The following is a 27,774-nucleotide window of genomic DNA, read 5'->3' on the forward strand; positions in this document are numbered from 1 at the left end:
TTACTCTCACAGCTGCATCCACCCCAATCCTATTGGCAATTACTTCTGTTCTCAAGGATTGCAAAGATGAAAGGGAGAATCCAGTGTACAAATGTTGATGCTACATGGCTTTTTGCTGTGCATTTCCCCAGAGCTCTGTAAGAACTGACAAGAGCTGAGAAAGCTCCACTACTGCAAAGTCACTCCCATCCTAAACTGCAGAGAGCTGTTTGACAAAACCTGTAAATTTACTGTCCCTAGCCTGAGTGGACATTTACTCTATGACTGAAAAGCAAATACACATTTCCTGCTTTAGTCACTACAGAAAAACTGCCCTCTCCATTTTTCTATAGCAAATCATCACATCACATCAAGAGAGACCCAAGGATTAAGGAAGAAGGATGCTGGAAAGTCAAGAAACCAAAAAAGGTAGACGTTATTTATATCTTTAGTTAGATCAATTTCTAACCTAAGGTAAACTGTGAACTCTTATGTTTCAATTGGGCACCAAAAGATTTTAGCTTACCTTTAGTTAGAAATTGGTCTAGCCCAAGAAAGGCAGTCTCATACAGAGCATGTTAAAAACCCACCAGGACATCTCACTCTCTTTAAAGATCTGCTTTCCTTTTGACAATTTCTTAAATAAACATTTGGATCAGGTGGTGATCTCAACATGCTGTCAAAAATGTAAACATGACTCCTGTGCCAGAAGGCCTGTGTTTGGCTGCAAAATGTGGCTTGGCATTACTATATTCATAAAAGGTGAATAATGACTAAATATCTGCACAATTAAGCTTGTGAAAAAAAATGCTATTCTAGGTCAAGTTTATGTGAAGCTTTAGCAAACTGTGACAGCAGAGTCAGGGATTACAGTTAAGGGGAAAGACAGCTTCTTGCGAAGGAAAAACTTGTGCTGTTACTTACGTTGAAATCTTGAATACCACCACATTACAAGAGAGTTAAACTGCAATCCTGAGTGAAACTTCTGCTGTCATAAAAGTTCACACCAAAATATTCAGTGTATGACTGTCCAAAAACTATTATTTCTATGGGTACAGTACAAATGAAAAACAAGAATAACAGGAAGATACTCCCAGTTTCTCAGAAATTGATATTGCCACATAAACGGCAACTAAACTTTTGTGAAGTTACATTAACAGGAGGCATTTCTAGAAAAATATATATACACCCAGACAAGTCATATAATAAAAATGCTACAAGTTAATCAATCACTGAAGGAAAAATCTGGCCAATCTCAGTTTAATCTGTCCAGAGCTCTCTTCACATGCAAAGAAGGGTATCATAACCAGTTCTCAAAGATAAGCACTTGCACAGATTCTATTTGGACAAATGCATGTAAATATACACATACATGTTACTAACACATAAATAAAAGCATATGGAAAAAATGTACAGATAGAATCCTTTGGGGAAAGGAGGGCTTTGGACACAGCCTTGAAACAAAAATAATATATTACCACCACATAAACAAAAATCATCATCAAAACAAACAAAATAAAAAGAGCAATTTCTAATCTGCTCTGACAGCGATATCAAGCAAACTCAGCACTCCTCAAACAGTAAATATTCATAGTCCCATTCTCATTAGTTCCTTGCTGACACTATTCCCTGTTATTTGAAAAACTTTGAGCTGATAAAACCCAAAGATTTTTTTTCCAAAAGATAAAAGGAAGCATAAACCAAACCCCGAATTATTATAACTTTGTGCAAGATGAAGATTTTAGATACACTTGTATCTCAGTGTCTTTTAGAAGGAACTAGAAAATTACTCAACAAAGAGTTATTAAGCATGCTAAATAATGGTAAAATGATAATTACACTGGAGATTTGTGTTAATAAATGAGATGCGAAGGGGTCTTTATTATCCACTCATGTGCATGTAGAATTTAATTAGTTATCACCTATAAATGCTAATGGCAGAGCTGCCAATCAATCAATCTCCTAAACAGGAACTGAGGAAACCCCAAAATATGAGAAGTGAATGCTGAGGAACACTTTGGTTAGAAAACAGTTAACCCAACAGCAGTATGGAAAGAAGGAATTCCTCAGAGAGCCTAAAGAAAGATGTTTTCATCTCATTACATCTACCTTCATAATTATAACAAACTCATCAGCCTCTAGATGAATACCACGTATAATCATTTTCCTGCATATTTTCCAAAGCAGGAAACCTAACAAGATATAAATGCTACAGACTAATTTAGGCTATTTGCAGTTCTCATCTCATCTGGAACTGAACTAAGAAGAAAAGTAGTATAGTTAAGCTAAAAATAACTAGATAGAGACTTGGGCTTGTTTATTTCCTGTAATCCTTGCTCAGAGCCAGGCAAGTAATGGGTTTATCCTTTTTAAAAGAAGGTAAATTTAGAGCATAGACAAACTATGGTCTTTAAATAATAAAAACCCCAATGCAAGTGAGTAAAAAAGCTGTTAAGTTTCTAATTTACCTAAATGGATGCTTCCATTAAAATATTTGAAAATACATAAAACCACCACAAAACTGAATTCCCACCAAAAAAAAGCCCTGTAAAGATTACCCCATCAAAGATTCAATTTACATATGCTGATGTGACAAAACAAACAGACCAGGGGATTACATTCAGCCGAACAAAATCAATCACATATAGAGCACAGCAATAAAAATCAGCCAAATCCTGACCCACTCAGTGAAGTGGAGCTCTGCCAGAAATACATTTCTTGGCAGGGCTCTGTGCCCACTAATTAGAGACTGAACCATTTGGGGAAAGTGACTGTGTGTCCTCAGAAATTGATACAGAGCTGTCCAAATCCACCTACCCCTTCAGCAGAGGAGCTGGGGTGTTACACATCTTGGCATAGGCTGGGATGAGGCAGCAGCATCCACTGAGGATCTGGAGGCTCCAGAGGAACTGGGGGAGCGGGGTGGGTGTCTGTACACATGCACAACACCTGTTTTCTATTGCCCCCAGAATGCCACTAGTTTGTTTTCGGTTTTTTGTTTTTTTCATTAGCTGCCTGTGTTGGGGATTGTGCAAAGCTGCCAAAGCTTTACTTCCACAGCAGCAATGCAGATCCAGAGCTCCAGCCTGGAGACCACTGAAGGAACTACAAGTCTGTCCCCTGGATACAGATATTTTTGAGGACACATCCAAATAAGAGAAACAGTAAATACACGTGTACACTTTGGACAGCAAATATAAATTTCCTGTTGAATCCCAGATCTTTCAAAGAAGTTTTCTTCACCATCTCACAATATCAATATGGGACTGCACACTGATCCTGTTTTGCAAGAACCACATTTATACATTTCTTAAGTCACCAGGGCAGCTTGCTTCAGCAAGCCTCAAAATCTGGCTTGATAAGGAAATTGTTTTTTAACATATAAAATGGGCTGAAATATCTTTTAACATTTAAGAATGGGCAGCGTTCAGGCGTGCCACGACTAAACTGTACACTGAAGGAGAATCCAGCCTGCTTTTTCTACTTCACAACTTAAAAACTTAAATCATATATATTATGAAAAAAGTATTTAAGAATGCCCCAAATCACAAGCAGTATTAAGAGATAACAATGGGCAAAAGCATATGGATGGACAGAGTTACATAGAAATGATACAGTAATTTGTATTTCTGACAAAATATCCTAATTTAACACAAAAAAATTCAGGTTTCATTTTAAATGCTTATTTGCTTGACAAAAGTATATTTTGCAGAAGTGTTCAAGACAATGCACAGCCTTGCAAAATTGGCTACTGTGGCTGAAGGGCTAAATTTCACCTGAAATAAAGGGCTGAAATTGTGCTAGTACAAATATTTTTTAACTTTTTTGACCTCACAGCATCAGTGTAACAGGTGTCTCACTATCCCTCCTGTCTGCATGCTTTACACTGCCTCTGTGCACTGACTGGTGAGCTTGAAAGGGTCATAAAAGAGAAAGAAGGGAAAAAAAAAAAAAAAAAAAAAAAAAAAAAAAAAAAAAAAAAAAAAAAAAGAAGTGGAGGGAATGTCAGAGTAATGAACAAACATAAAACAATCCCAAATGCTGACTCATCCTGTAGCCAGAGAGAAATGAAAACTGGGCCATGATGGAGAAACAATGGAGAGCCTGAAAAATCCAAAATCCACTGCCAGTGGTAAAGTGTAAAACTGGCACCTAATAAAACAGTGTACAAAGAGGGGGTCCAATTTCTGAGCAAGAGCTCTAATTTGAAAATCTTCTGGAATGTATTGGTGCCTGAATTCCCATTGCAGAGGACAAGCAGGAGGAGCAGCTCCTGCCAGCCCCACTCCCCCAAAGGGCAGCGTTGTTCCTCTGCTGCTGCTCCGGGGAAAAGCCCCAGAGCCCAGCTCAGACACTGAGCCCTGATGGACACTGAGATCCCACCTGCCCCACTGTGACCTCAGAGCCTTTTTACTCGACTAACACTCTGTACACATCAAGTAAAGCAGACTAATAACTTCTCTATTCAGACATAATTCATTATCCTTATTTACCCAAGCTGGCAAAATTTAGAAAGATCCTTCCTTCCAGCCTTTTTAATTACCAAAATTCTACTTGCTTTAAAATACCATAGTCTCCCTTGAGTATTCAGCAGAGCTGAAGATCACCATGGCAATAAGAAAATGGTGCCAATGTTATCTTGGCACTGAGTGTCTACAGATCCCAGGAGACTTAGCACAGGAGAAAATTGAGCTCACGTAAAAGCAGGAACTCACTCTCTCTAATGATTTTAATATACCTTTTATTTTCACTAATTTGATGTTAAAGACCTTGAACAAAACTCCCAAAACCTTAGAAGCATACATTTTCCTAAACAGACAATTCCTAATGTGTTTATTGTTTCAAGGTGAAACCCACTTTACTCACACATAAAAGCAAGGTCCAACAGTTTGCTGGATGCACGGGAAAGTGTTGTCAATGGATTGGAGTGTGAAAAACAGCTACATAAAAACAAAGAGCAAAAAGATCCCTTTAGATCTTAGTTTCAGACACAAGATGAAGATTTTTCCCTACAACCACAACATGCCAAAATCCACAGTTCTGCTGCAGAGCAAAAGAATGCCCATGTTTGGTGCTTGTTTGCTTTTTCTCTATTCCTAAACTGTGTCACAGAGACAAGGAATAGATCTTTTATCAGGATTATATCTGTGAGCTAAGACACAACATATCACATTGAAACTGGCAGCAGTACAAATGTACTGCAGTGACTTCACCACTGCTCCCAACTTTTAACCTGGACCTGAGGGAAAAGCCAGCACAGCATTTCCTGGAGGCAAAGTCCCACACATCCAAAAATGCCAACATGGACCAGAACACACCTCTGCTACACAAAGAGCACCTTCCCTTCCAATTTAGTGCAGTGCCAATAGAGCTGCAGCTCTTCCTTTTCGTGGTATCAAACCAGCCACTGGTACATCCCATTCTTTCACAGTCTGAAAGTGGGACACTGGGAAAATGAGACTATATATCATCCCAATGCACACACACACAAAAGAACAAATTAATTCTCTACTCGTTGAAAGGTGCATTCAAAATTGCAATGAAGAATGAAAATGCAAACATCCAGAGAGGGATTTAACTCCATGTAGTGCTGATCAGAATAATCACTCTGAATTAGCAGGCTTCAGACTGAAAAGGAATTGCCAGTTCCTCCAGTTCTCATTTTATAAATCTGGTTTCTAATTTCTATGTACCACTTTATCCATATAAATACAGAGGGACTCTGTAAGTGGTTAATACAACTCATGCTGACAATTTTGTTAAGGAAGTAAAAGGAACACATCGGAACATTGCTTTACAATTATATATTAGGAACAGCAGTATTTGTACTTAAGATATACTTTGAGGGAGTGGGTAGAAAGATTATAGTGAGGAAGCCAACAGTGGCTCTTTCACTTTCTGATGGTCAGAACATTGGCACTGGATAAAAGTCTGTGCAATGTCTGGATTTCACAATCAGAAGCATCTGGAATAGTCAAACCTTCTCTCTGGATCAGATACTTTGCTTCATTCAGTATCACTTTTGTCTCTCAAATACCAGAGTTACTGGAATACAAATTCAACCCAATGTTTTCATTAAAAAAGCAGAACTTCTGATGCAGACAGGCTTTTTGTTAATGTAGTTGAAAGGGGTTATTTTCCATCAGAAGGCAGCGAAGGAATAAATATTAAAACACTCTACATGTGCCACCACACAGAATTATTGATATCTGGGGAGCTCTAGTTTAATATACAGGTATTGCAAACACATTGTACAAAACCTGCAGCAGAGCATGGGTTTGGAACACAATGCTGAGATTGCATAGGAAGCACTTCTACTCTGCAAAAAGGATATTGCATTACACAAGCCAGAATGAATTCAGAACATTGTGAATGATATAAAAATAATGAAAATCCCACTCTGAGGCCAGAAAGGCTTCTGCTTACACAAGCTCATGAGAAATTTTAAGCAAGAAATCAAACAAGTTGCACTTGGGATAAGTATGGCTGATAAACAGTGCTAAAGCTCCAATAATCTGCAAAGGGATATCCTGTGTAAAATCATTGGAGCCTGACATGGAAACACATCAACAGAGACTGGTGTTCTTTGCCAAATTATCTAAAAGATCCATTCACACTGGTCAGTTAACCTGAGTTTAGGAGGTTTTTGCATGTTTTGGTAAAAAGATTGTTAGCTGGTCACCAACACACAAAAAAACTCAAGAACTATCACCATTTCTTATTTATTAATAGAATTGTAGGTTGGCAGATGATTTTTCTGCCCTCAAAACATCGATTTCAAATAAACATCCCTGGGAAGAGATCTCTCCAACTTTTCAGGTTGGAGTTTTCAACAGATCAATGTGAAGCTGCAGTCCCTGCTGGTTAAACCAGTGGGGGGTGGGAGGCAGGAGCAGGATGACACCTTTCAATCCTGGGCCTCCTGATGTTAACCTTAGCACACCTTCTCAGGAAAATAACAGAAATTTCTGCTGGCTTACAGCTAGCACAAAGATAATCCTGACTCAATTATCTTATTGGCTTTTCCCCCATGTGGTATGGCAGGATAAAAAATACTGAAAGCAAGAATTAATTTACAGGGGGTCTCTTAGATAATAAGCTCAACCTTTCATGTTACCTTCCTTTGCATAACAAGGCTCTGTTCTTCCCAAATCAGTCTGTGTAAGGAAGTTATTTCCAACGTGACCAAGAGCAAACCTGTGATCCAATCTAAACCAGATCATCTTGCTCAGCTCTCACGTCCATTGCAGACAAAATGACTCAACCAGGCACACACAGTCCAGCCCCAGAAATGTAACTGCAGGCAGAGGTCACAGTCCTGCTGTCCACAGCATTTGGGGCCTCCACCCTTCATTCAAATCCGGGCAACTGAATCCACACCTGGAAAGACTCTATTTCTGTCATTGAACTAAAGAACTGTTTGGTAACAGAAGTGTACAGAAAAAAATCACATCAGCTGCAGGAAGGCCCTTCCAGCAATCAAATATTTCCGGGGGGTTTGAAAGGACTAGCCTGCTTGTTTAGATTTCAATCTTCCTTTTGAGCCAATTTAAAGTACAATAAAATGTTACTGAGACCAGAGAGAAACAAATTTCAATTCAAAAGAACAATTATTAATTAGGCCAATGATCTTCAATAGTCAGGTACACTCTTTCATTACCTTACAGAAACTAAATTGCAACATTTCACTTAAGTTATTTAGTCCAAGGTTTAACAACTGACCACTAAACCTGCATCATATTTATTTCATTCCTGACAAAGCAATTCTTAACCTCTCTGTTTGGCTACTTCCACCCGTGCTGAGTGTTTCCTCATTTTTATTTTACAGATTAAAATGAAAATACTGCATGCTATATTAGATTCTGCTCTCTTATTTGGGATGAGACACCAATGTTTGCTAATTTAAAATGCAGCTCCTTGGCACAAATGTCTTATTTGTTTATTGTTTCCCCTCTCCACCTCTCTGGCATATGTCAAATGTTTAAACAATAAGATTTTGATGGCAGATTAATTTTAGCACTTACAGTACAAGCTCAGCTTTCAGATGCAAAAAGCAAACTAAAATACACTTAATTGTTTTAAAGTTTGAGTTTCTTTATATAGTTTAATTACAACATACTTAAAACTTGTACTTGAAAAACAACCCCCAAAACTCATAAATCCATGCCAGCACTTCCCAGTATATAATGTATTCTAAGTCAGCACTTTAAAAGCATATAAACAAAATATGACAGTGTAGGTTTGAAACAAAACTTGTAATGAGAGGCCTTCTGAAAAAAAAAGGCCTTCTAGTAAGTATATTCCTAACAAGCTGTAGCACCACAAAACATAATCCAATATCAAATAAGGTTTTCAAATTAAAACTTGGTTGTAGAGGAAGCAAACCACACAAGTCTACTGAGACATCTCAAGTGACCAGAGTGGCTGCTCCACCCTGCTGGAGACACAAAACACAAACCAAACAGAGCAAGGCTGAAGGCAGCAGCAGGAGATAACTCACATCACTCCTGGACGTTACAGCCCTGGAAAAAATGAGCCTTTCAGCTGGTCCTGGTTCACTCCAGCACACACTGTGCTCTGCACCTGCACAATGCAGTCAAACTCCCCTTCTCCTCTGATGGTCATAATGCACATTTCCCCCATCCACACAAAAGTGTGAACAGAAGTACTGCAACACTGCCCTTGGTTACATTTCGTGATTGAAATGATTTTTTTAGAACACCTTTATGGTCAAACCTTTTTTATTGATCCCCATCATTTTTATGCAGAGTCTGTAAATTAATTAGGATTTATACCAGTAGAGTTATTTTCTGATTTTTTTTATTTACTGTGTTCTGAAAGGCTTTACCTTAAATAAAACCTAAATTAAAGAAAGCAATAGATCCTCCCTCATTTTACTGTTATCACCCAGGTCCTACTGATTCAAACAAAGATTCACTCTGAGCTTTTGTAGAACAAAGCTGTTTCCTAAAGTAAGCACATTTCTTCTAGTAAAATCCTGTTTCAGTTTGTTCATAAACAAGAAGAAAACCCTTAAAATATTTAGATACTACAGAGTTCTGTAAGCAAGGCTATAATTAGATTATTAACTCAAGGAAGCAGATCCTACCTTCCCACAGACTTGTTCAGCACTTAACAGAACCAGACTGACCTACATGGACTCTACCCAACGCAGGGTCAAGAAGAGGGTGCTTTCAGGAGGGAAAATAGCTTTCTGACAAATCAGTTGACTTGGTTCCAGCTATAACACTGACCTACTTGTACAGCAGACTGCACGGCATTTAAATTTCACTGCCTGTAAAAGAGAACCTATCTATTCCACAGGAAAGAAACTGGGTTACTGGTCCCTGATTTTCCAGTTTAAGAGAGCAGATTATCTATGTGCAAACTCCCACAGCAGATGAATTCAGGCTCTCTCTTTCCAGCACTCGTGGGAAGGGGAAGCAATTGTGATGCTCCATTTTGGGAAGGAATGAATGCAGGAAGATCAGGAGGTAACCAATTCTCTCCAAGACCAAGCACTACCAGTGTGAGAAAATAGATCTGGCCACACATGAGCAAATGTGGGAGTGCAACAACTGTGAGGACCCACAAACTTAATGAGGTAAGAGTGCAAAGAGGAACTGATGATGAAGATCCCAAAGATCCTCCTTCTATAAAGATGTCTCTCTTTTGCTTTCTTGGGCTCTGTTGCCAAACATGCAAAAGGCATAAATAAGTACAGGTAGGACATAAAAAGCTGCTTACATGACATTTAACTCGTCATGCTTCAAGCAGTAGTTGCCCATCTCTCTCTTCTATCAGATTCTGCTCTGGCACTTGTCACTGCACACAAGATCCTGCTTATTCATAATAAAGAAAGCCAAGTGTTGTATTTATAGGCAACACTACAGTTGAACTAAATACAAACGCCGAAGAAAACAAAGGAAAACTGGTTATGAAGTCTCCAATCCATACAAACATCTTCTAATTTCTTAAATAAATAAATAACGTAAAGTAACAGCTCTGACTAACAATCCATTTTATCTCCATTTGAAAAGAAAATTATTAGCTAGAAGCATCTCATGAATCAAACTAACCTCAACTCAATAGGATATGCACACCAGTGTATCAGATATGATTTATCTGAAAAGTTACCCTGACAAGTCCCTCTCAGCTCATCCTGCCATATCTGTTTGAAATCTTCCCCTTTTTGATCCTGTTCTTAAGTCAGAAGCAAGTTGCCTCTAGCATTTGGAATTTAGCTGTCAAATCAATCTCAATAGAACACCTGGGGGGGGAAAAAATCATACCTGGTGCTGAAAAAGTTACATACTGGCCTCGTGCATGACTGAAGGCAGACAAACCCCTGTACCTGACTTCTTCTACTCCCTCTCAGTAACTGCTCATGCTGCACATTCCTTTCTAGTGTAAACTTTGAAGAAATTATTCCTCTAGTAAGCTTACTATCTTGGAGGTAGCTTGTACAGATCAAAATAAGCAATCATCATTTCATGTACAAAAGTTTCACTATTACTCTTTACATCACTTGTTTTCTTCTCGTTTGCTTTACATTTTGGTCTACAATTTTCACACTAAATTTACAGGAGAAGGAATAAGGTGCTTTCATATTTTTGGGAACCACTCAGAAATATTATGGCATTGATGAAATTAAATAATTAAAAATATAATGATCTTGTCTGAAGGTTTTTCAGTATACCTCTTGGCACAATGATAGCAACTGAAACCTCTCCTGAACCATAGCCTACTTGGCACTTATTTAGCAACTTCTATTGTTTTTACAAAGTGAAGCTAATGAAGGAAATCTCAACGGGTTTTGGTGGGGTTTTGGGTGTGGGGCACTAGTTCTGGTTGCAGACACTGTCCCTGCAGGAAGGGAAAGACTCCCATGGAATGATAAAGGACTCCCTGTTACACTATTACAGGAGATGAATTGCATTAACCCCTGCCCTTCCCCATTGTACTTGCTGCCCACTGAAAACAACAACAGAATTACTAAAATCCCACACTCTCTAATGGGATGGTAATAGGATTCAGAGGCCATTAGGGTAAAGGCAATCCATATTTTACAGTTTAATAAGCTCCTGCTGAAGATGCTGGATCCCTCTTCAAAGCCAACAATTACTGCTTTAGTATTAACAAATCCTCAACTGTCAAGACTGCAGAATGCATTCAAGATGAAGTCAACAGCTTATGGTGACAGACTTTAAAAATGTGTGTAGAAAAATGAAATCACTTAAATTGAAATAATTTGTAATTTTACAGTGATACTGGTTATTACTGTCATGTCATATTTCTCTATATCCAGATCTCATGGTTACTCAAGTCTGCACATATTTCAGAATTTTGTGGTGTTTGTTGTGGAAGCCAAGAACTTTTGTCCTGTTTTCTATGCATACAACTCTTCTCACAAAGAAATAAAATACTCAACAAAGAACTATGGGACCAACTGAGTAATGAAGTCAAAGTCTCCAGAATCATAGATGATTACATAGACAATTCTTTAATATTATGATTATCTACAACTGGATTACCTAGTGGGCTGTAAACTCAAAAGAATTCACCATTTTCTAACATCATGCCTTGAAACATAGGATGCACAACACAAACTAACGCTGCCTGCTGTTTATTATTCTTTAAAACACTGGTTTATATATTTTTGAAAGGAAATGTCATTTTTAAAAAGAACCATCTTATCTGTATTTTTGTTGTATCCAGTCATTACCCATTCCCTTATGTAACTGACTGGGAATACAAAGAACAATCCAGTCCTCACGTTTCCTGAAACCAAAGAAACACATCCACCATTAGTGCTGCTACATCTAATCCCCACCTCTTCACTATTCTTTTGCTTCCACGTCATAAAGGGGGGGAAAAAAATCCTGATGAAAACAGACTTTTTTTAGAAATGATACTTCTGAAACTCAGTTTTGTCTTCACAAATGCTAACACAGTTCTCAGTCAGGTAAGTAAGAGCCACTGTATCTTAAAAATATGGACCACTGGCATTATAATATTATTATTTTGTGCCTAATTGAACAAACAACAGGAAAGCAAAATAAAATACATCATCACAAAACAACTAAACCCAAAGGCCTCATTTCAAATTGAGGAATCCAGTTTCTTCACCATCTACAGAGGTGATGTTTTCATATAATCAGATATTGCAACTTCACACACCAGAACCAGGCTGATCTTCAAAGTTTCATGTGCTGTGTGTGTGGAGAACTACTAGACTTCATTAACATCAATGCATAGTCACTATTCATCCCGATGTATTAATAATGAATCCAAGTACATCTTTTATTACCACCACAATGTTATGTTAAAAGCATAAATTTGATACAAACTGAGCTGGTAGTTTTCCTATTTCTTCAAAAGTAGATACACTGAAGTTTGAAATCCACTTTCACAACTTCATTTTGTCATATCTAATGCTTTAAGTAAGTTTTCAATACATTCAAAGAACAGTGGGAAAAGTAAACCAGAGTGATTCCTGCAATCACTCCTGCAGAGTAATTGACTCTGTTTAGCTCACTATTAAAACAAGTTTTGTAAACTACTTTGAAAGATGCCTTCCAGAATATCTTGGGAGATCACAGAGATTTTTGAAGCATAGCTTCCAGGCAAACTAACAAAAATAACCAGAAGGCAAGTAAAAAGGGAATAGACGATCTAACTAATTCCATGACAGGAATTGTCCTATCAATATTTTATACTGCAAAGCAGAACTACAACATGAACAGAAGAAAGATGTCAAATACCACCCAAAAAGCCTCTTTAGGGAGAGAAACAGAGAACATATGAACCAATCATTTCTAAGGATCTTTATATAGATAAATCTATAAATTTAACATCTAACTCCACTTAAATCTAACGACATTGTTTACAATACAATACATATGTGTCATTGTGACTCAGCCTGACTCTGGAGTCAGGATTTCTGTTGAGTCTGGATAATGTAGTGCTGGAGCACATCCAGAGAGGGAAATGGAGCTGCAGAAGGGTCTGGAGAGTCAGCCATGTGAGGGAGCTGGGGCTGTTTATCCTGGAGGAAAGGAGGCTCAGGGGGGACCCTCTGGCTCTGCACAACTCCCTGACAGAGGGGGACACCAGGGGTGGGGGTCAGGGTATGATCCCAGGGATCCATCAACAGGACAAGGAGAATTGGCCTCAAGCTGCACTGGGGGAGGTTTAGGTTGGACATGAAGAAGAATTTTCTCACATAAAGGGCTGTCAGGCATTGGAAGGGGCTGCCCAGGGAGGTGGAGCAGTCCCCATCCCTGGAGGTGTTCAGGAAATAACTGGGTGTGGCACTGAGTGCTCTGGGCTGGTTGACAGGGTGAGATCAGTCATGGGTTGGACTCCATTATATTAGAGGTTTTCTGCAGCCTAAATGATCCTGTGATTGTGTGAAAACAGCTTTTACAAAGACATCAGAACCTTTAACCACAAGTGATCAGATAGTTCAGAAGATTTCTTGTTAGGTGGTGAACGAGGATACAACAATTAATTTCTTAAGGCTAGTCATGACTAACAGGGTAAATAAGAAGAGAAAATACATTGCCCACACTGGATTCCTGATTTGCTTTGCATTTGACACGTGCTGTCTCAAAACACCATTTTAAATTTTATTTCAGTCATTCTATAAGATCCTCTCAGCAAAGGTAGCAAGGAGGTGCAATGTAATGAGCTATAATACAATAATCATGGTTTGGACCTCTGTCAAGTTTCTCAGAACGCAAATGAGCTTTTATCAGGAATTTGCCCAAAACAAATAATTTACACTCATTTCCGCAACACGACAGGCACGATTCCCCTCCATTCAGCTCTTTGTTAACTCTGATTAATTGCTTCACTTCCAAATTTCATTAGAAACATATTCATCTTTTCTAGGTTGCAACAACTGATATGCTGCATCTCAAAGTCTCATATTAGAAACCTGAACATCTGTCCATTCCTTACATTCTACTGACCTCTAGAGACTGCATGTATATATGTATAGCACATATACATTATTTATGCCCATACACACATACCAGAGCAATAGTACAATAGGTTGACTTTAAGAGAAATCTGCATTCAGTATCTGATGTTACAGTTTTGACTTTAATCCCACACTGTTCTCAGAAAAATTTTCTTTCCTGCAGAAATCTCTTGCTATTCTTTCCCCCCTCTTCTCTTTGTTTCCTTCCAACACAAACACACCACGCCTTGCCAGTTATGTACAGAATTAGGGTACAACTATGAATATCAATATAAATCCTGAGATAAACCAGGCTTCATTTAGCATTAATATCTGCTGGGGAGGGAGTGCTACAGGTCAGACACACTGAGCTACTGAAAAATAGACATTATTGTATGTGGGGAGATGAGACCAGTCTCCTCCAGCTCAGTATAACACTTGTTCCCCACCACATGAAAACATCTTGCAGCTGACTCCTTGTCTCCATTCTGCTGCCAGGGAAAAACACCTCTACAAAAGCCTCTGTTGGGTTTGACATTTAGGCCAAACAGAAAGGACTGAAAGAGTTGAATTTGTCAACTAAAATCTATTCAAAATAGACATTAATCCAGTAACAAAGAGAAATGAGGGGAACAGAAGAGACTGTGTTCTTCCCTAACAATGTTAGGATAACTGACATCATTAGGAGCCATTACTTGGCTCTTGGTACTGTGTGGTCAAGTAGAATAAGAGGCATTACCACAAATATGTACAAAATTAACAGGGGACATTTCAAAGGCACATTCTCCAGCTGAAAATATTCAGTATTCGGTTTCATAACAAAATTCCTGGACAACATACATTGGTTTTCTAACACTTCCAATGTTTTATAGAGAAGGCCAACATACAAGACACTTTCAAACGATTTTATTCCTGAAATCTCACAGACAATGATAAGTTTAGGAGAACAATCTGAAAACATCCTACTTCAAAAAAGCTTTCTCTAAATATATATTTTGCTTTTTAAAAATAATTTAATTTTGAGGGGAGGGGGATAAAGCCCTCTAATGCAGTGTTTTACCATGCTATAATCATATTTCATGTGATAACAAGAATACAAATGTTATTTGATTTGGCATCAGCTATGAGCTACAGGTTGAATTTTATTAAATCAATATAAGCTATAGATAGCAACTGAGCTCCATATCTTCAAAAATTGCATGCATAGAGTAAGAACTGTGCTAGCTAAATATATTCTACACAGTACAGCTAAAAGAACTTACATCCCATACTTTGAGTTATTGCATCATAAATGATGAAAATATATGCAACCATGGCTTCCTTTAGGAGATTCTTAAGATAACTTCATTGCCAAATCCTATTTCTAGTTTTTAAAATTACTTTTTTTCATATTTTTATTTACCTATTTGATGGTACTCACACAGTCTCTGATACAGATGCAAGCCTCACAAAATAAGTCATTAAATTACTATTATCTGCAGCACATTTTCCTATGTCCACATCCCAGCTTTATATTTCAATAACTTACTGCAGACTTGTAGACATATATTCCTCCTCACTTCCCATAATGTGAGACTAGGTAAGTATTCTTAAATTTCTAATGGGCTTAAATTTAAATACATGGACTCAGATTTTTGTTGTTTTAACATAAATAAGCACCCAGAGACAAATCTAGAAATACACTGTTGCTGCTACCTAAAAATATGGCACTAAACTCAATTGTGGCCAGAATTATTGACCCTGTTCTGAGCTTTCAGGAGTGTTGTCCTAAATAAAATTCCAGTATACAAGTATGCTTGCTTTTCTCTTCATGACTTTGAGAACTGAGGAATACAAAGATAAAAGTTTATTCCTTAGGGCTATATTGTGTCATAAGCCTTTAAACTGAATTTGTCAATGTTTTCAACAGGGAATTCTCTTTAGGAACTGGTGACATATTACAATCTTTTAAACTAAATTATGTACCATTTCATTGAATTGACAAGTCTGAGAGTGAGGAAGGTATGAGAACATAATTCTGGTGATGTTCTCCCTGCAAACAGTCAGGCTTCTTTTTCTGAATGACAGAATTTTCAGAATGTAAAACTGCTCAGGAACTTTTTGGCCATGGCCAACTGAGACACACGACATTCAATGGCTGTGGATAATGGTCTCCAAAATAGTGGGAACTACAGAGTTTGAAAACAAAAACTACATGCCCATTCAATAAATACATAACATTTCCTAAATTATACTCATGAAAGGTTTCACTTCTTCTGCATATGGAGTGCACAGAGTTTTCTGAAGGTTAAGGAATTACCTTATGTACACAGTTGTGTGCATGCACAAATTGAGCAATAAATTAAAGAAGCAGAACATCAAGGAAATTCCTACTAGCAAGAGCAAACTTATATGGGGGGAAAAAACCCAACCAACCTAAAGCTTGTTAGATTAAAGACATTATGGCCATGCATCTGCAAGAACCCATAAAAATACTAAATCTAAGCCACAATAAATGAATAGCCTACAATGCTAATTACATGAGAGAAGACAGTAGAGTTTTCTGTCACATTTTTCTATCTGCATTTTTTTCCAATAATAAGCAGAAGTTGAAATTTTCTTACACATTAAGTAGCAAAGAAAATAAAGGCAGGCTCCTATGTACTATAAAATTCAGAGATAGTAATTTCAATTCTAAAAACTGAAATCTCTTCTCTAAAAGGTCTTCAATTTTTTTTTTCTTTTTTATTTAAGGTACAAATAGGCACAAACCAGTTGCACACAGAGCGATCACATTTTTACCATGACTAGCCCAAGTTTTGCATGTTTATCCTGCTTTACATGAAAAGCTAGGATTAAAGAACCACAACACACATTAGGGGGTTTGAATTTGAAATCAGTCACGGTTGATGATCATCTCCAAAAATAAATATTCCCACAGATAGAGGTCAGTGGTTGCCTGAAATTGCATCAGTTAGTGCCTGTATACTAAAATCCTCCACTCCTTTGGGACCGCTCTATCATTTTATCAGATTAATTAAAACAGTAGTTTTAGCAAAGAACATCACAGTTCTCTGTTCACACATTTGCCATTAGGTGCTTACGATTTATTGATCTGAGGCTCATCACATAGGGCTTCTCTCAGAATTTAATCATGTAAGAAAATGGTAACTCACAATTGTTAATAGATAAAATAAGTACACATAAAATAATGTACAAATTAAGAGGGTTTTTTTGTCTTTTATGTGTTGATTTGGTAAGCTCTTGCTGTTCTCAAAGGAAAGGAACTTCACTGTACTAGAACTCTAATTTTGAGGTGCCATGCATTTATTTTCTTAATTTACAATTAAACATCTGTATTTTGTGGCTCTATTTAAAAAAAAAAAAAAACCAAACCTAACTTTTATGAATATTCTTTCAGCCCTTCTTCTAAGAAAACACAGATCAAACAATGGTAATAATAGTGATAAAATTTGAAGAGGTAAAGTAAAAACTAAAAACCTAAAAAAAAAAAAAAAAAAACAAAACCAAAAACCACAAAAAAACCACACCACACACGGTGCCTCATTTCAGCACATGTGTCCCTTCAGGTTTTCAGATGGAATAGCAACCACAATAACAATGTAAAAATTATTGGTCTCATATTATGGAACTACCAACAGCCTTGAGGTTTTCCTTTTTGGTTTTTGTAATCTCACTGCATTTCTTTCTCTAGATGAAGTAATCTTAACTTTGCTCTCCAGCAACATCTACTGGAACATCAGTAAAATGCTGCTATTTCTATTAATCACCCATTTAACATCCAGTAGGGCAGAGTTAGCAAATGCCAAAATCAGAGATAAATGCTCTGCAATTCAGGTCCTGCGTTCTGGGCTCAAGCTCATCAGGGTGGCTCAGCTTCAACCTTCCCCTTTGCTGCCACATCCCAGGGACCAAAGTCCCCATGACTAATTCCTACCAGAATTCATCTACCATTTATCCCCAGATATACTTTACTGAAGCCACAAAATACCACTTAAAGTACCACATTACAACCATTTTTGTCAGAGAAATTACTCCTAATTTCGGTTTGATCCAACATGTGCTTAAGCAGGACTGAAGCATAAAACGAACTTGGAAGAACACATAGAAAGGTGAGACAGAGCTGGAGTGGCAATTCCAACGGCAAAAAATAAACAAGTTAGAAGTAAAACTTAGTTAAAGAGTAAAAAAAATATATATCCATAGCAAAAGAGTGAAACATTTACCAAATAATAATAATAATAAAAAATTAAAAATAAATAAAAAAAATAATAAAAAAATCTGTCCCTTTGTATGAGGATGAGAGTGTGTGATGAACTGTCACTGGGGGCAGGAGCACGGCTGGAGGGGGCTCTGTGTCCCAGCTGTGGTGCCTGTTCGGTCCAGCAGCCCCTGCAAACACACCCGGCGCTGCTGGAGCCGCCAGGGACGGGCACTGCGCACTGGGGCGGCTGCAGGCAGCACCCAGCACCGCGGGGAACTCGCCCAAACACCAAAGTTCCCCAGTAAACACATTCATTTCACCCCGCAGGGTGCTCCTCTGGAGGTCTGCACCACGACATTCTGCCTGTGGAGCGATGTTTGCTCTGTGACAGCTCACCAAGTTAGCTTTTCCCAGCTCTGCTCAGAGCCAGCCGGCAAGGGCTCCACTTTACAAATAACTCTCATCACTACAGCAGTATTTGCCTTCTTCCAGAGCCCTAATAATGCTCTAACTATCCTTGGCTGCTTGCTCACTCTTCGCTGTGACAATGAAATTCAGAGCAGCACCGCTGCTCACAATCCCTCCCTCCTGTTTTGAGGCAGTTTGCTGATAGAGAGAGCAACTGGAAAATGCAGGGAGAGAAAAAAAGGCACCAAAGCCAGTGACAACCAGGAACAGGCGTCCCAATAGTTAAATATTCCAGTTGTGAATAAAAGGCACTTAGTAAAATTATTTTTGCCATTGAAATCCCTATAAAACCTCAATGTGTTTTTATGGAGAAGAAAAGGGCACGTTTCCCAAAGCCACAAACCCTTTAGGCTATAGAATTATATATTATCACAAGACTTAAGTTCATAGGCTTTGCCTGATAAATTAGCTCCTCTCAATAACTGTTAAACAGAAAGCCCTTTATTGTAATCCAAGTGCACTTGTGGACAGCACTTTCAGAGTTAACTCCATTTGACAACTGACATAAATCCATTATTCTAATTTGGTGATTGCTTTACTAAACACAGATGCATTTTATGAGTTTTAGTCACGTATTTCATTCAGGATGCTACTTAATCTCAATTTACAAAACATAAACACGAAATAGGTTTTACAGTGTGCCTAAAAGGGTAGAGCTATTCATCTGACAATATGCCAGGCAAACAAACCATATTCACCTAGACCTAAACTCAATGCTGGATTTTACCTTACACAATAAATAGTAAATAAGTAAATTATTTTTTTAATCGAGCTGTTGCAATCAAATTGCAGAATACAAGCTCCCCGAGGGCTCTAGGACTCTAAAGCTTCCCTTACACTGAGATTTCAGCACTGAATTTAACCTTAAGTGAAGTCCAGCTTTCACAAACGCTGGCTCTCGATTTATTTTGATACACGGAGGAAAGGGGGGGGGGGGAATAAAAACAAGCAGTCATTGTGAATACAGCGTCCTCAGAACCCCATCTCTAATTCAATTTATGGCACAGACTTTACATCTTAAACAAAAGGAATCTGATACAACACCGCTGCTGCCTGTCGCTGCAGTTCCAGGAGGCTGAAAACCCCCGTTCCCACCGAGCACTCCATAAAACACTCGCATCCAGACACTTCTTACCTGCCTCAGCTGAAGGCTTCCTTCCCTTGTTAGCAGTATGAAGCATCCTCCAGCCTTCCCAATCCTTAGCACCGGCCTCGAATTGCACAGCCAAGTCCCCCTTCTTTTTTTTTTTTTTTTTTTTTTTTTTTTTTTTTTTTTTTTTTTTTCTTTTTTTTTGTCCGCGAGAAAACGCTTATTGAAAGTGATTAGTTTTTGTTGTCCCTTTTAAGTCCCTCCTGCGGGAGAAAGCCGGGGAGCGATGTGACGCCACCTTTTTAATCTTTGGCGAGAGTGAAAAGGCAGAAAAGGAGCGCTCGATCAAACTGAGCTTCACACATGACTAAAACTCGGCGGAGAGGCTGCGAGCTCTGGCTGAAGCACCACTAGGCGTGAGTGTAAGAACAGAGGAGAGGGGAGAGTCAATGAAATGTGACAACGTATGTGCATCAAAGACGGGCAAGAGGGAGAGAACAATGAGAGAGGGATCGCCACAGCAGCGAAGGAAGGAGGGAGAATGAGGATGGGAGGCAGAATAAGCCGGAATAAAAGAGGAGAGTTTTGAAGCAAAGAATTCGCAGAATAAAGCCAAAGTGTCTGGCAGCTTCTGTTTTTATCTCGGCGAGCATGACATACTGCCTCTCTCATTTAGCAACACATCCTTGTCTCTTCCAGGTTTGAAAGCTGAGATAATCACAGTGTGTGCCTGTTTGTGCCTGCCTGGCACGCACTTGTGTGCAGCACACCTGAGGTGCCCCCCGACCATCCTCTGGAGGTGCATTTCTGTGCAATTAACTTCTTATATTCATTAGGACAGACGCCTCCCCCTACCCCCCAAAATACAGGAACTGCTAATTTCTACATTAATTTACAATATAGTTTAACTGGCAGATGGATTTCTACTTATAACTACTAACAAACTGCCACTGATAAACAAATGGGTGAACAAATGTTTAATGTTGATAACTGAGATATCATAGCAACAAAACATATTAGTGCTGATAAATCTGGTTTTAAGAAAAGGTATTACAGACACTTGATTTAGCCTGGAATTTCTAGATGAAGTTGCTCTAAGTGTAGGAGAAGAAGAAACTTGACCCAGAAGTAACATTTTTAAAGGAATGCATCAGAGATACATTCATATTTCCAATGTTTTAAAGAAGCAATTACAAACTAAAATGAAAATTTGAAATCAAATTTCTAATTTAATTTTGAATTCCTATCCATCTAGGTATCCACACATTCAGTCCTCATACAGGTGGGGCTCATTTTCGTGCAAGATGGGAGTGGGATGTGTGTGGATTGTTTGGGTCTTTGGTTGGCTGGAAGTTTTTTCCCCTAACACCAGGGCAGCTCCTGTGATTTGTTTTGTTCATACCTTCTCCCTTTTCATGGTCAAGGCAAATGGGCTTTATGCCAATTGCTCAGCTGGCCCAAAAGTTCTTTTCTGCAGAACTAACACAAGCCCACAACCACACTCGGATTTACCTGGAGCCAACATGCAATAGGAACAAACCTTGAGAAAGAGGTATTTTCTTTGCTGCAGGACCCTGTTTGGGCTATCAGCTCCTACCACCCCAATTGCATTAGGGAAAAGGAAAGAATGTCAGTAAGTTCAGATTCTGGAAATCTGGATCTAGCTCTGGACTGTGCAGAACAGTGTGGTAGCTCATGCAGGTCACACAGTGCTACATTCTGACACCTGGCTCTGAAGGTGCTCAGGTGGCCTAAAAGAACATTTCAACAGCTTTAACAACATAACAGCTTTCAACAATGTAACTTGGTATCCTCTTTTGTAAGGGTTTTCCACTTCCAGAGGAGATTATAAAGATGAATTCACAAATGATTATCAGGGAATCAGGGGTCAGTGTCAACCCCAGGTAATTCTATATCATTATTATACCACAAAACTTACAAGAATCGATGTTTTTCTATGAATGTTTGCCTCCAAAATCTCATCAAAAACAATCACAGTAAGCTCTGGACAGACGGAAACCAATTTCCATATCTGTATAGCAACACTTGCAAAACAACTTTTTAAACTTGCAAACCCCAAACTATTGATAAATTTGTGATTGCTTCAGCATTTCACCTCTTATTTTTTGTACCCTGGGGACTGGGAATCCACTAACTTGAATATGGATCCATTAAAATCAGATTCACTAACCTTCTTAAATAGTCTTCATCATGTGAACCCAAAGTTACCATAAGGACAAAAACATTAATGAGAACAACGGGCTTTTAAATCTCTCTGTATTTGTATCAATGCATCATTAGCTGACCCAATACAAAGCAATTTGTGTGATGGATCAGGAATTCCTTCATGCTCTGCTACTGTAAGGAGTCCAGTGGATCCCTTACACTATATTTTAAAGGCCTTTTGTTTTATGGAAATTAACCCCACTTGAAATTTCAGGGGGACAAAAATGAGGGAGAAACAGAGATCCATGAGTTTAGTTATTGCATTTTTTTCCCAGAGTATTATTAATAAATACTCTAAAGGAACTGCCTCATCACCTTTTGAAAAGAAAACAAGCAAAAATAAGTCCCAAGTGCTGTAAAAAGCTCCTGGCCTGTGCACACTTAAAATGAGCAACAGGAACAATTAGGGGAGAGATCTTCCCTGTTTCCCATTCATTGTGTATTTTCTCACCCTTACTGGTAAATTGCTTGTCTCATGCGAGTCCTGATAAGAAGTTTCCACCTCTCTTACAATGTACTAGATTATATCCATGACAACAACTTTCAGGAAATGCAAAAACACACTTCTGGAAGTATTTATATGCATACATACTTCTAGAAGTATTTATTCATTTTCACAGGCCTATCTACAAATTCACAATGCAATCAAATGGCTGCATTTGCATCCAAGGTCAACAAAACACTTGAAAACATGGATGCAGCTTGTTTGTTTTCATGACAGACATAAGACTGCTGGCTAAAACAAAGCCTGAGCTTATACATTGAAGAAAATAAATTGTTTTCTACAAGAACTGACCTTGTGTTTGAACTAAAAGTGTTTGGACACTGAACTGCTTGACTTCTTAGAGCTCCAGTGAGCAAGGCAAGTCATTCTCCTATGGAAGTTAGTCTATAAATCAGCCACATTTCCATAAGACAGGCGAGGCTTTGATGAACATGAGTGAGAAAACTGTATTTTACTGCTGGTAAATGTGCTTCCACTTCAGCTTCCTCAAGCAGTACTCCAGGAGCACACCAGCACCACAGCAGTGAACATTACAAAATAACTACACACAGAAACCTACTAGCAATGCCATTTTGTGCAGAGATATAAATAGCTGATTTCCAGTCCTTTTCTTATACTTTCACCATTACAGAGAAAATAACTAAACCAGAGCTTTCCCCTCAATCTTACCTGAGGAAGCCAAGTTTAAGTTTAATCACAGAAAACCTCTTGATACCGTGCTTGTCTACTCTGCTAGAAATGTGGATTGTTCTCCTGTGTGTTTTAGTCCACATGCAAACACATCCTCCGTGACCCCACACTCCTAGAGCAGCAGAACAATTTTAGAACATTCACCAAGCACAGTGTGTTGTTTCAGTGCTGCTGAATCCAGCCCCATCCCCTACAACCCTCTCTCAGGAAAACACAGGGACTTTGAGAACATGGAGCATCCCACAGCACATGGTGGGGAAATAAAGTGGTAAATGACTGTGAAAATACTCACACCTCTCACAGGGACAACTGGCCAGAAACACTCATTGACTGCAAGTCCTTGGAGCTGAAGGAAAGGCTCTGGTTATGCAGAAGGACCAATGACCACTTTCTCCCTTCAATACCCTTCTATATTTTACATCTAGCAAAGAATTTCTTTGCCAATTACCTAGTTGGGTGACACAAACACAAAATTAATTTTTCCAGCCTTTTGGGTTTTTTTATTCTGTTTCAGACCTGAAGACAGACTGTCTCTCAGAGCATCTGGGCTTTATTTCTTTCAGTTACATCTGTTGGTTTAATAAAATGTACCACCTTTTTCTCCCAAAGCCCTGTTTCAATAATACCTTTGGATCTCTAACACCACAAGCACTATAAAATTATAAGGGCACAGTGTGGCTCTTCATCTCTCCTCAGCCTCCATTCCCTAGAATAGATCTGTTCACTGCTCAGAGGGAATACAGGAGGAGCACAAGGGCTAGAAGGGGGGCAGAGCATACAAGAAAATCCCCTGTGTCTTATATTGCCTATACTTAACTTCCCAGCACCCAATCTACAGTGAGAAATGCAGTTGGTGTGGTAAAAGAAACATCAGGATCAGACATAATTTTACTGGTGAGAGGCACAAAATAAAGACCTTGCACAAGCCTAAGTTACAACATCCTGGCAGAGTGAACAAAAACTGTGATGCTATTGCTGGTATGAATAATAAAACCACTTAAATGCTGCTTTTTGAGCATAACTGAATACATGTGATAGCATCATTATAAATTAAAACGGTTTATGACCTCCATTTGGTCCAAACAGTACAACCTTACTCACTATATGCATGGTTGAGCAAATTGATCTTCAACTGCCTGTGTTACATGATAGAAGGGATAGCCAAGTGTTCTGAGAAGGAAACAAAAAGAAAACCCCAGCAAAAGCAGCTTGGAATGACTCACGCAGATTTCTTAATGGCCACTGAAAATAATCTTTGATTCCTATCATTGTCAACTCAGTAAGTGATAATAACTAATACCTAAGTCATTATTTTATTTACATAGTTAATTTCTAGTTTTCTCTGTTCCATAAAAATAAGTGTTAATATGTTTTGAAACCAATCATTTCATGAATGAATGGAAATCAGTACTTCTATAAATTCTGCTAAAGTACTAAAATAGGAGATAATCAGTATGTTCTTGACTATTTGGGTACAAAATTTTCAAAGGACATGTAATTCCACCCCACCCCTGTATTTATTTGCAAAACCACAGAGGAATACACATTTCAACACGCAGAGAGGAAAACGACATTTCAAGAGTCAGACTTTTGTGGACCAACTTGTCGTCTGCTTCATACATTTCCAGTTAAAATTTTCCTTCAGTTACAGTCCCATGCTAAGGCCTTCAAGTCTCCTCAGTACCTCAAACAACTCCTGAAGTATCTTCCATAGAAGATTTAAATTTTTTAAACCAGCAGTAAAGCGATTACTTTCATCTGTGCCTGAACAGCAGCCAGTTCACGTGAACCTCCTGTGTCTCAATTAACATCAGGGATGGAAAGAATAATTTACCTACAAGGTTCAGATGTGCCTGATTTCTTCCTGCCACGGGCTGAGAGCTCCTCCATGCTCTGCAGGCACGTTCTGCTTGCAAAGACAAAGGCTGGCTTCCAGGAGAGCACCGTGAGGCTCCTAAAGCATTTTCTTCACAACTAGGTAATTTAAGTTCTCAACATGAAATACAAATCTACGCTGAGACAACAGAGCACAAGGCTTCACTGAGTGCACGATTTATGTCAGACTACAGGGCAACACACGTAGAAACTGAACAAAGCCTGGTTTTACTGCCCAGTCCCCTGAATTAATATGCAACATTCATGCCTTAAGTATACCCTTGAGCATTCTCTGAGCCACAGCTTTGAAGATGTGTTGGTTTCCTATGCACTAACTTGACCTATATTCAGGCTGACTTCTATTCTGAGATTATTTCTGCTGTGAATTCAATTCCAGCCTCTATAGACAGTGCTTTGCTACACCTATGATACAGATGGCAAAAAGCAGAAGGATGTCAACAAATTAAAAGGCCACTGCTGTCACTGCCTAACAACCAGGGTAATCAAAAAACTCTTCTTTTTTTGTGAGCTGATCTTGACACAAGCACATTTCCTTGATAATGTGGAAGCACAGAACCAAATCTATAAACCTTTTAAAATTGTTTGCTTTTATGTCAGGATCCAAAGACCTGCTGCCTTGCTGGAGCCAAGTTTTATCTGTGCCACGAGCCAAGGATGCCAAAAAACTGCAAGAGATGACCAAAAAAATGGAGGCTGGGAAATTAATAACTTTTTACTTTCAGAGTAAAATTAAGAGATGAAAAGAGAAAAATATCTCTCTATCTCTAATACAGGACACTACAGAGGAAGTAAAAAATGGCAACAAAGGTTTTACTTTTTTAAAACTTGCTCCTGTTTACTTGTGCTCTGATCCACAATTTTTGAACCAGAACTCCACTTTTCCACTATATTTATAGCACAGAGGTCTGACAGGATTAGGTCTACACCCTATTAATAACACCTGACAACTCATTAACTGCTTCAAGTTGTTCCATGTAACGATCAAGAGGACTTGTCAACCATAACATAACACCTAAAACCCCACTTATCTTATAAACCAAAATTGTCAAGCCCTCTGAGTTTACAGCTCAAAGACCCCCTGAGAACCTGGAAGACTTCCACTCCTGCACAGGTACCCCAGAGCTGTGATGAGCAGGAACAGTGCAGGGGCTGCTAAAGCAGCAATGCCACAACAACAGGGTACAAAACCCACTGCATGATCCCCACACACACAGTCCTACTCACCACATGACTCAGGAGCTTCTTTTATTAAACACTTTCATGCTGCATCCAGACTATGACTCAAGCCAATGAGTTGATAAGAAAAAGGGGGGAGGAGGCAGGTTCAGGAAAGTTTGGTTTTCTCCCCCAATCTGTTTTGGTAGAGCACATGGAGGAAAATTCCACCACCACCGAGTGTTGGCATGGCAAAAAAAGCATCTTTCATTTGGCATTTCCTCAGCTCTCATCAGACATAGGATACTGTTTTTGGTGAACCTGTGGTATGAACCACAGCAGCTGTTGCTGCCTTTATCCCTATCACAGCACTAGGAAAGTGCACACTGAAGCAAAAGAAAAAGAAAATAAAATTGGTAAATGCGAAGTGCTGATCAGAATGTTCAAAACAGCAAGAGTTTGACATGACTGACTCTTGAGAACTTTAAAATATTGTATTTTAAGTAAATTGTTAAAAATTGATAGAAATGTTAAAAAAGCATATGCATATTAAAAATGCTATAAAAAGTGACATTACACTGACATTATATTACAGATGATTAAAATGTAAAAAAAAATCTTTAAATGCACATTTTAGGTCTGGTTTTAGGATAACTGTTTCACAGTTCTGAAATGCAACTGGTTAAGATTATAAAGAGCAAGATATGGCTTTTTAGAGATATTCTTTCTCTTAAAATTATCAATAATAATTAATATGCTGTATTTAGAATGATCCAAATTTAATAACAACATTCTTCTTTTTTTTCCCTGGAGTTTTTTTTCTTTAGAATATACATATTTTGATTCCATGGAAACTCAATTGAGGCTGTGCCACATCGTTCATACAGCTGACTAAGAGCATGGGCTGTTCAGAACTATCTGGCTGTTATTTGAAATGTTCTTCAACTTTATGAAGACAGACTCATTAAAGCAAAAAGCTTTCCCACAAACAGTTTCTGACAAAGTGAAAAAGTAATTAACACAAAAAGAAGAGAGAACTATTTTTACTTTTACTATTTTTCACCCAGCCAGTTTATTCCAGGCATTGTCATTTTTGACGTGCTCTCTCCTGTGACAATCACGGCCGCAATTCAAAACTTTGCTTACCAGCCAACGCTCTTTTACAATTACCTCAGCCTTACTGATGACATCTGGGATAAAATGGTACAACTTCAGGTACTGAATACCTAAAAAAACCCTCTCAGGAATAGATATTAACTACATGACAGAGTCACTACATACCAGAAAGTGCTCACCAAAATGCACGCCAAAAGCACAACAGTTAAGGGGCACAATTTTGTAAAAAAATCCAAAACCGAAAAAACACAACAATCCCAAACACACAAGCCCAAACAACAAAGCAGACAGACAATCTTATAGTGTTCAAATTGTGTAATAACCTCCATTTCCTCTTTCCCTGAACCTCCTGTTTGGTTTTGGTTTTTTTTCCCCTCTCCATATTTCTCCATTTAAACTGTACTTGTTGAGCTCAATGAAGAAACACTTGGATCCCTGATGAAATTTTATATAACCTCATTCATTATAGATTTTTCTGC

The 27,774-nt window shown here is 38.4% G+C and overlaps 1 protein-coding gene across 6 annotated transcripts in view; it reads right to left on the bottom strand.

Annotated features, from left to right (window-relative positions):
- The window catches only part of TENM2 (teneurin transmembrane protein 2), a gene marked incomplete at its 5' end in the record, with an annotated part of 486,538 nt that overhangs the window by 318,351 nt on the left and 140,413 nt on the right, over positions 1–27,774 (bottom strand). For 2 of the 6 annotated variants that reach the window (XM_083871603.1, XM_083871602.1), the window contains one exon: positions 19,753–20,075. The exons of the other annotated variants lie outside the window; for them this stretch is intronic. In XM_083871603.1, the coding sequence (XP_083727729.1) occupies positions 19,753–19,798 (46 nt within the window). Of the gene's footprint in view, positions 1–19,752; positions 20,076–27,774 lie in introns of those variants that run through there. 6 annotated transcript variants of the gene reach the window in all.

The sequence above is a fragment of the Zosterops lateralis genome, assembly GCF_965231275.1.
Source record: "Zosterops lateralis genome assembly, chromosome: 14".
NCBI lineage: Eukaryota > Metazoa > Chordata > Aves > Passeriformes > Zosteropidae > Zosterops > Zosterops lateralis.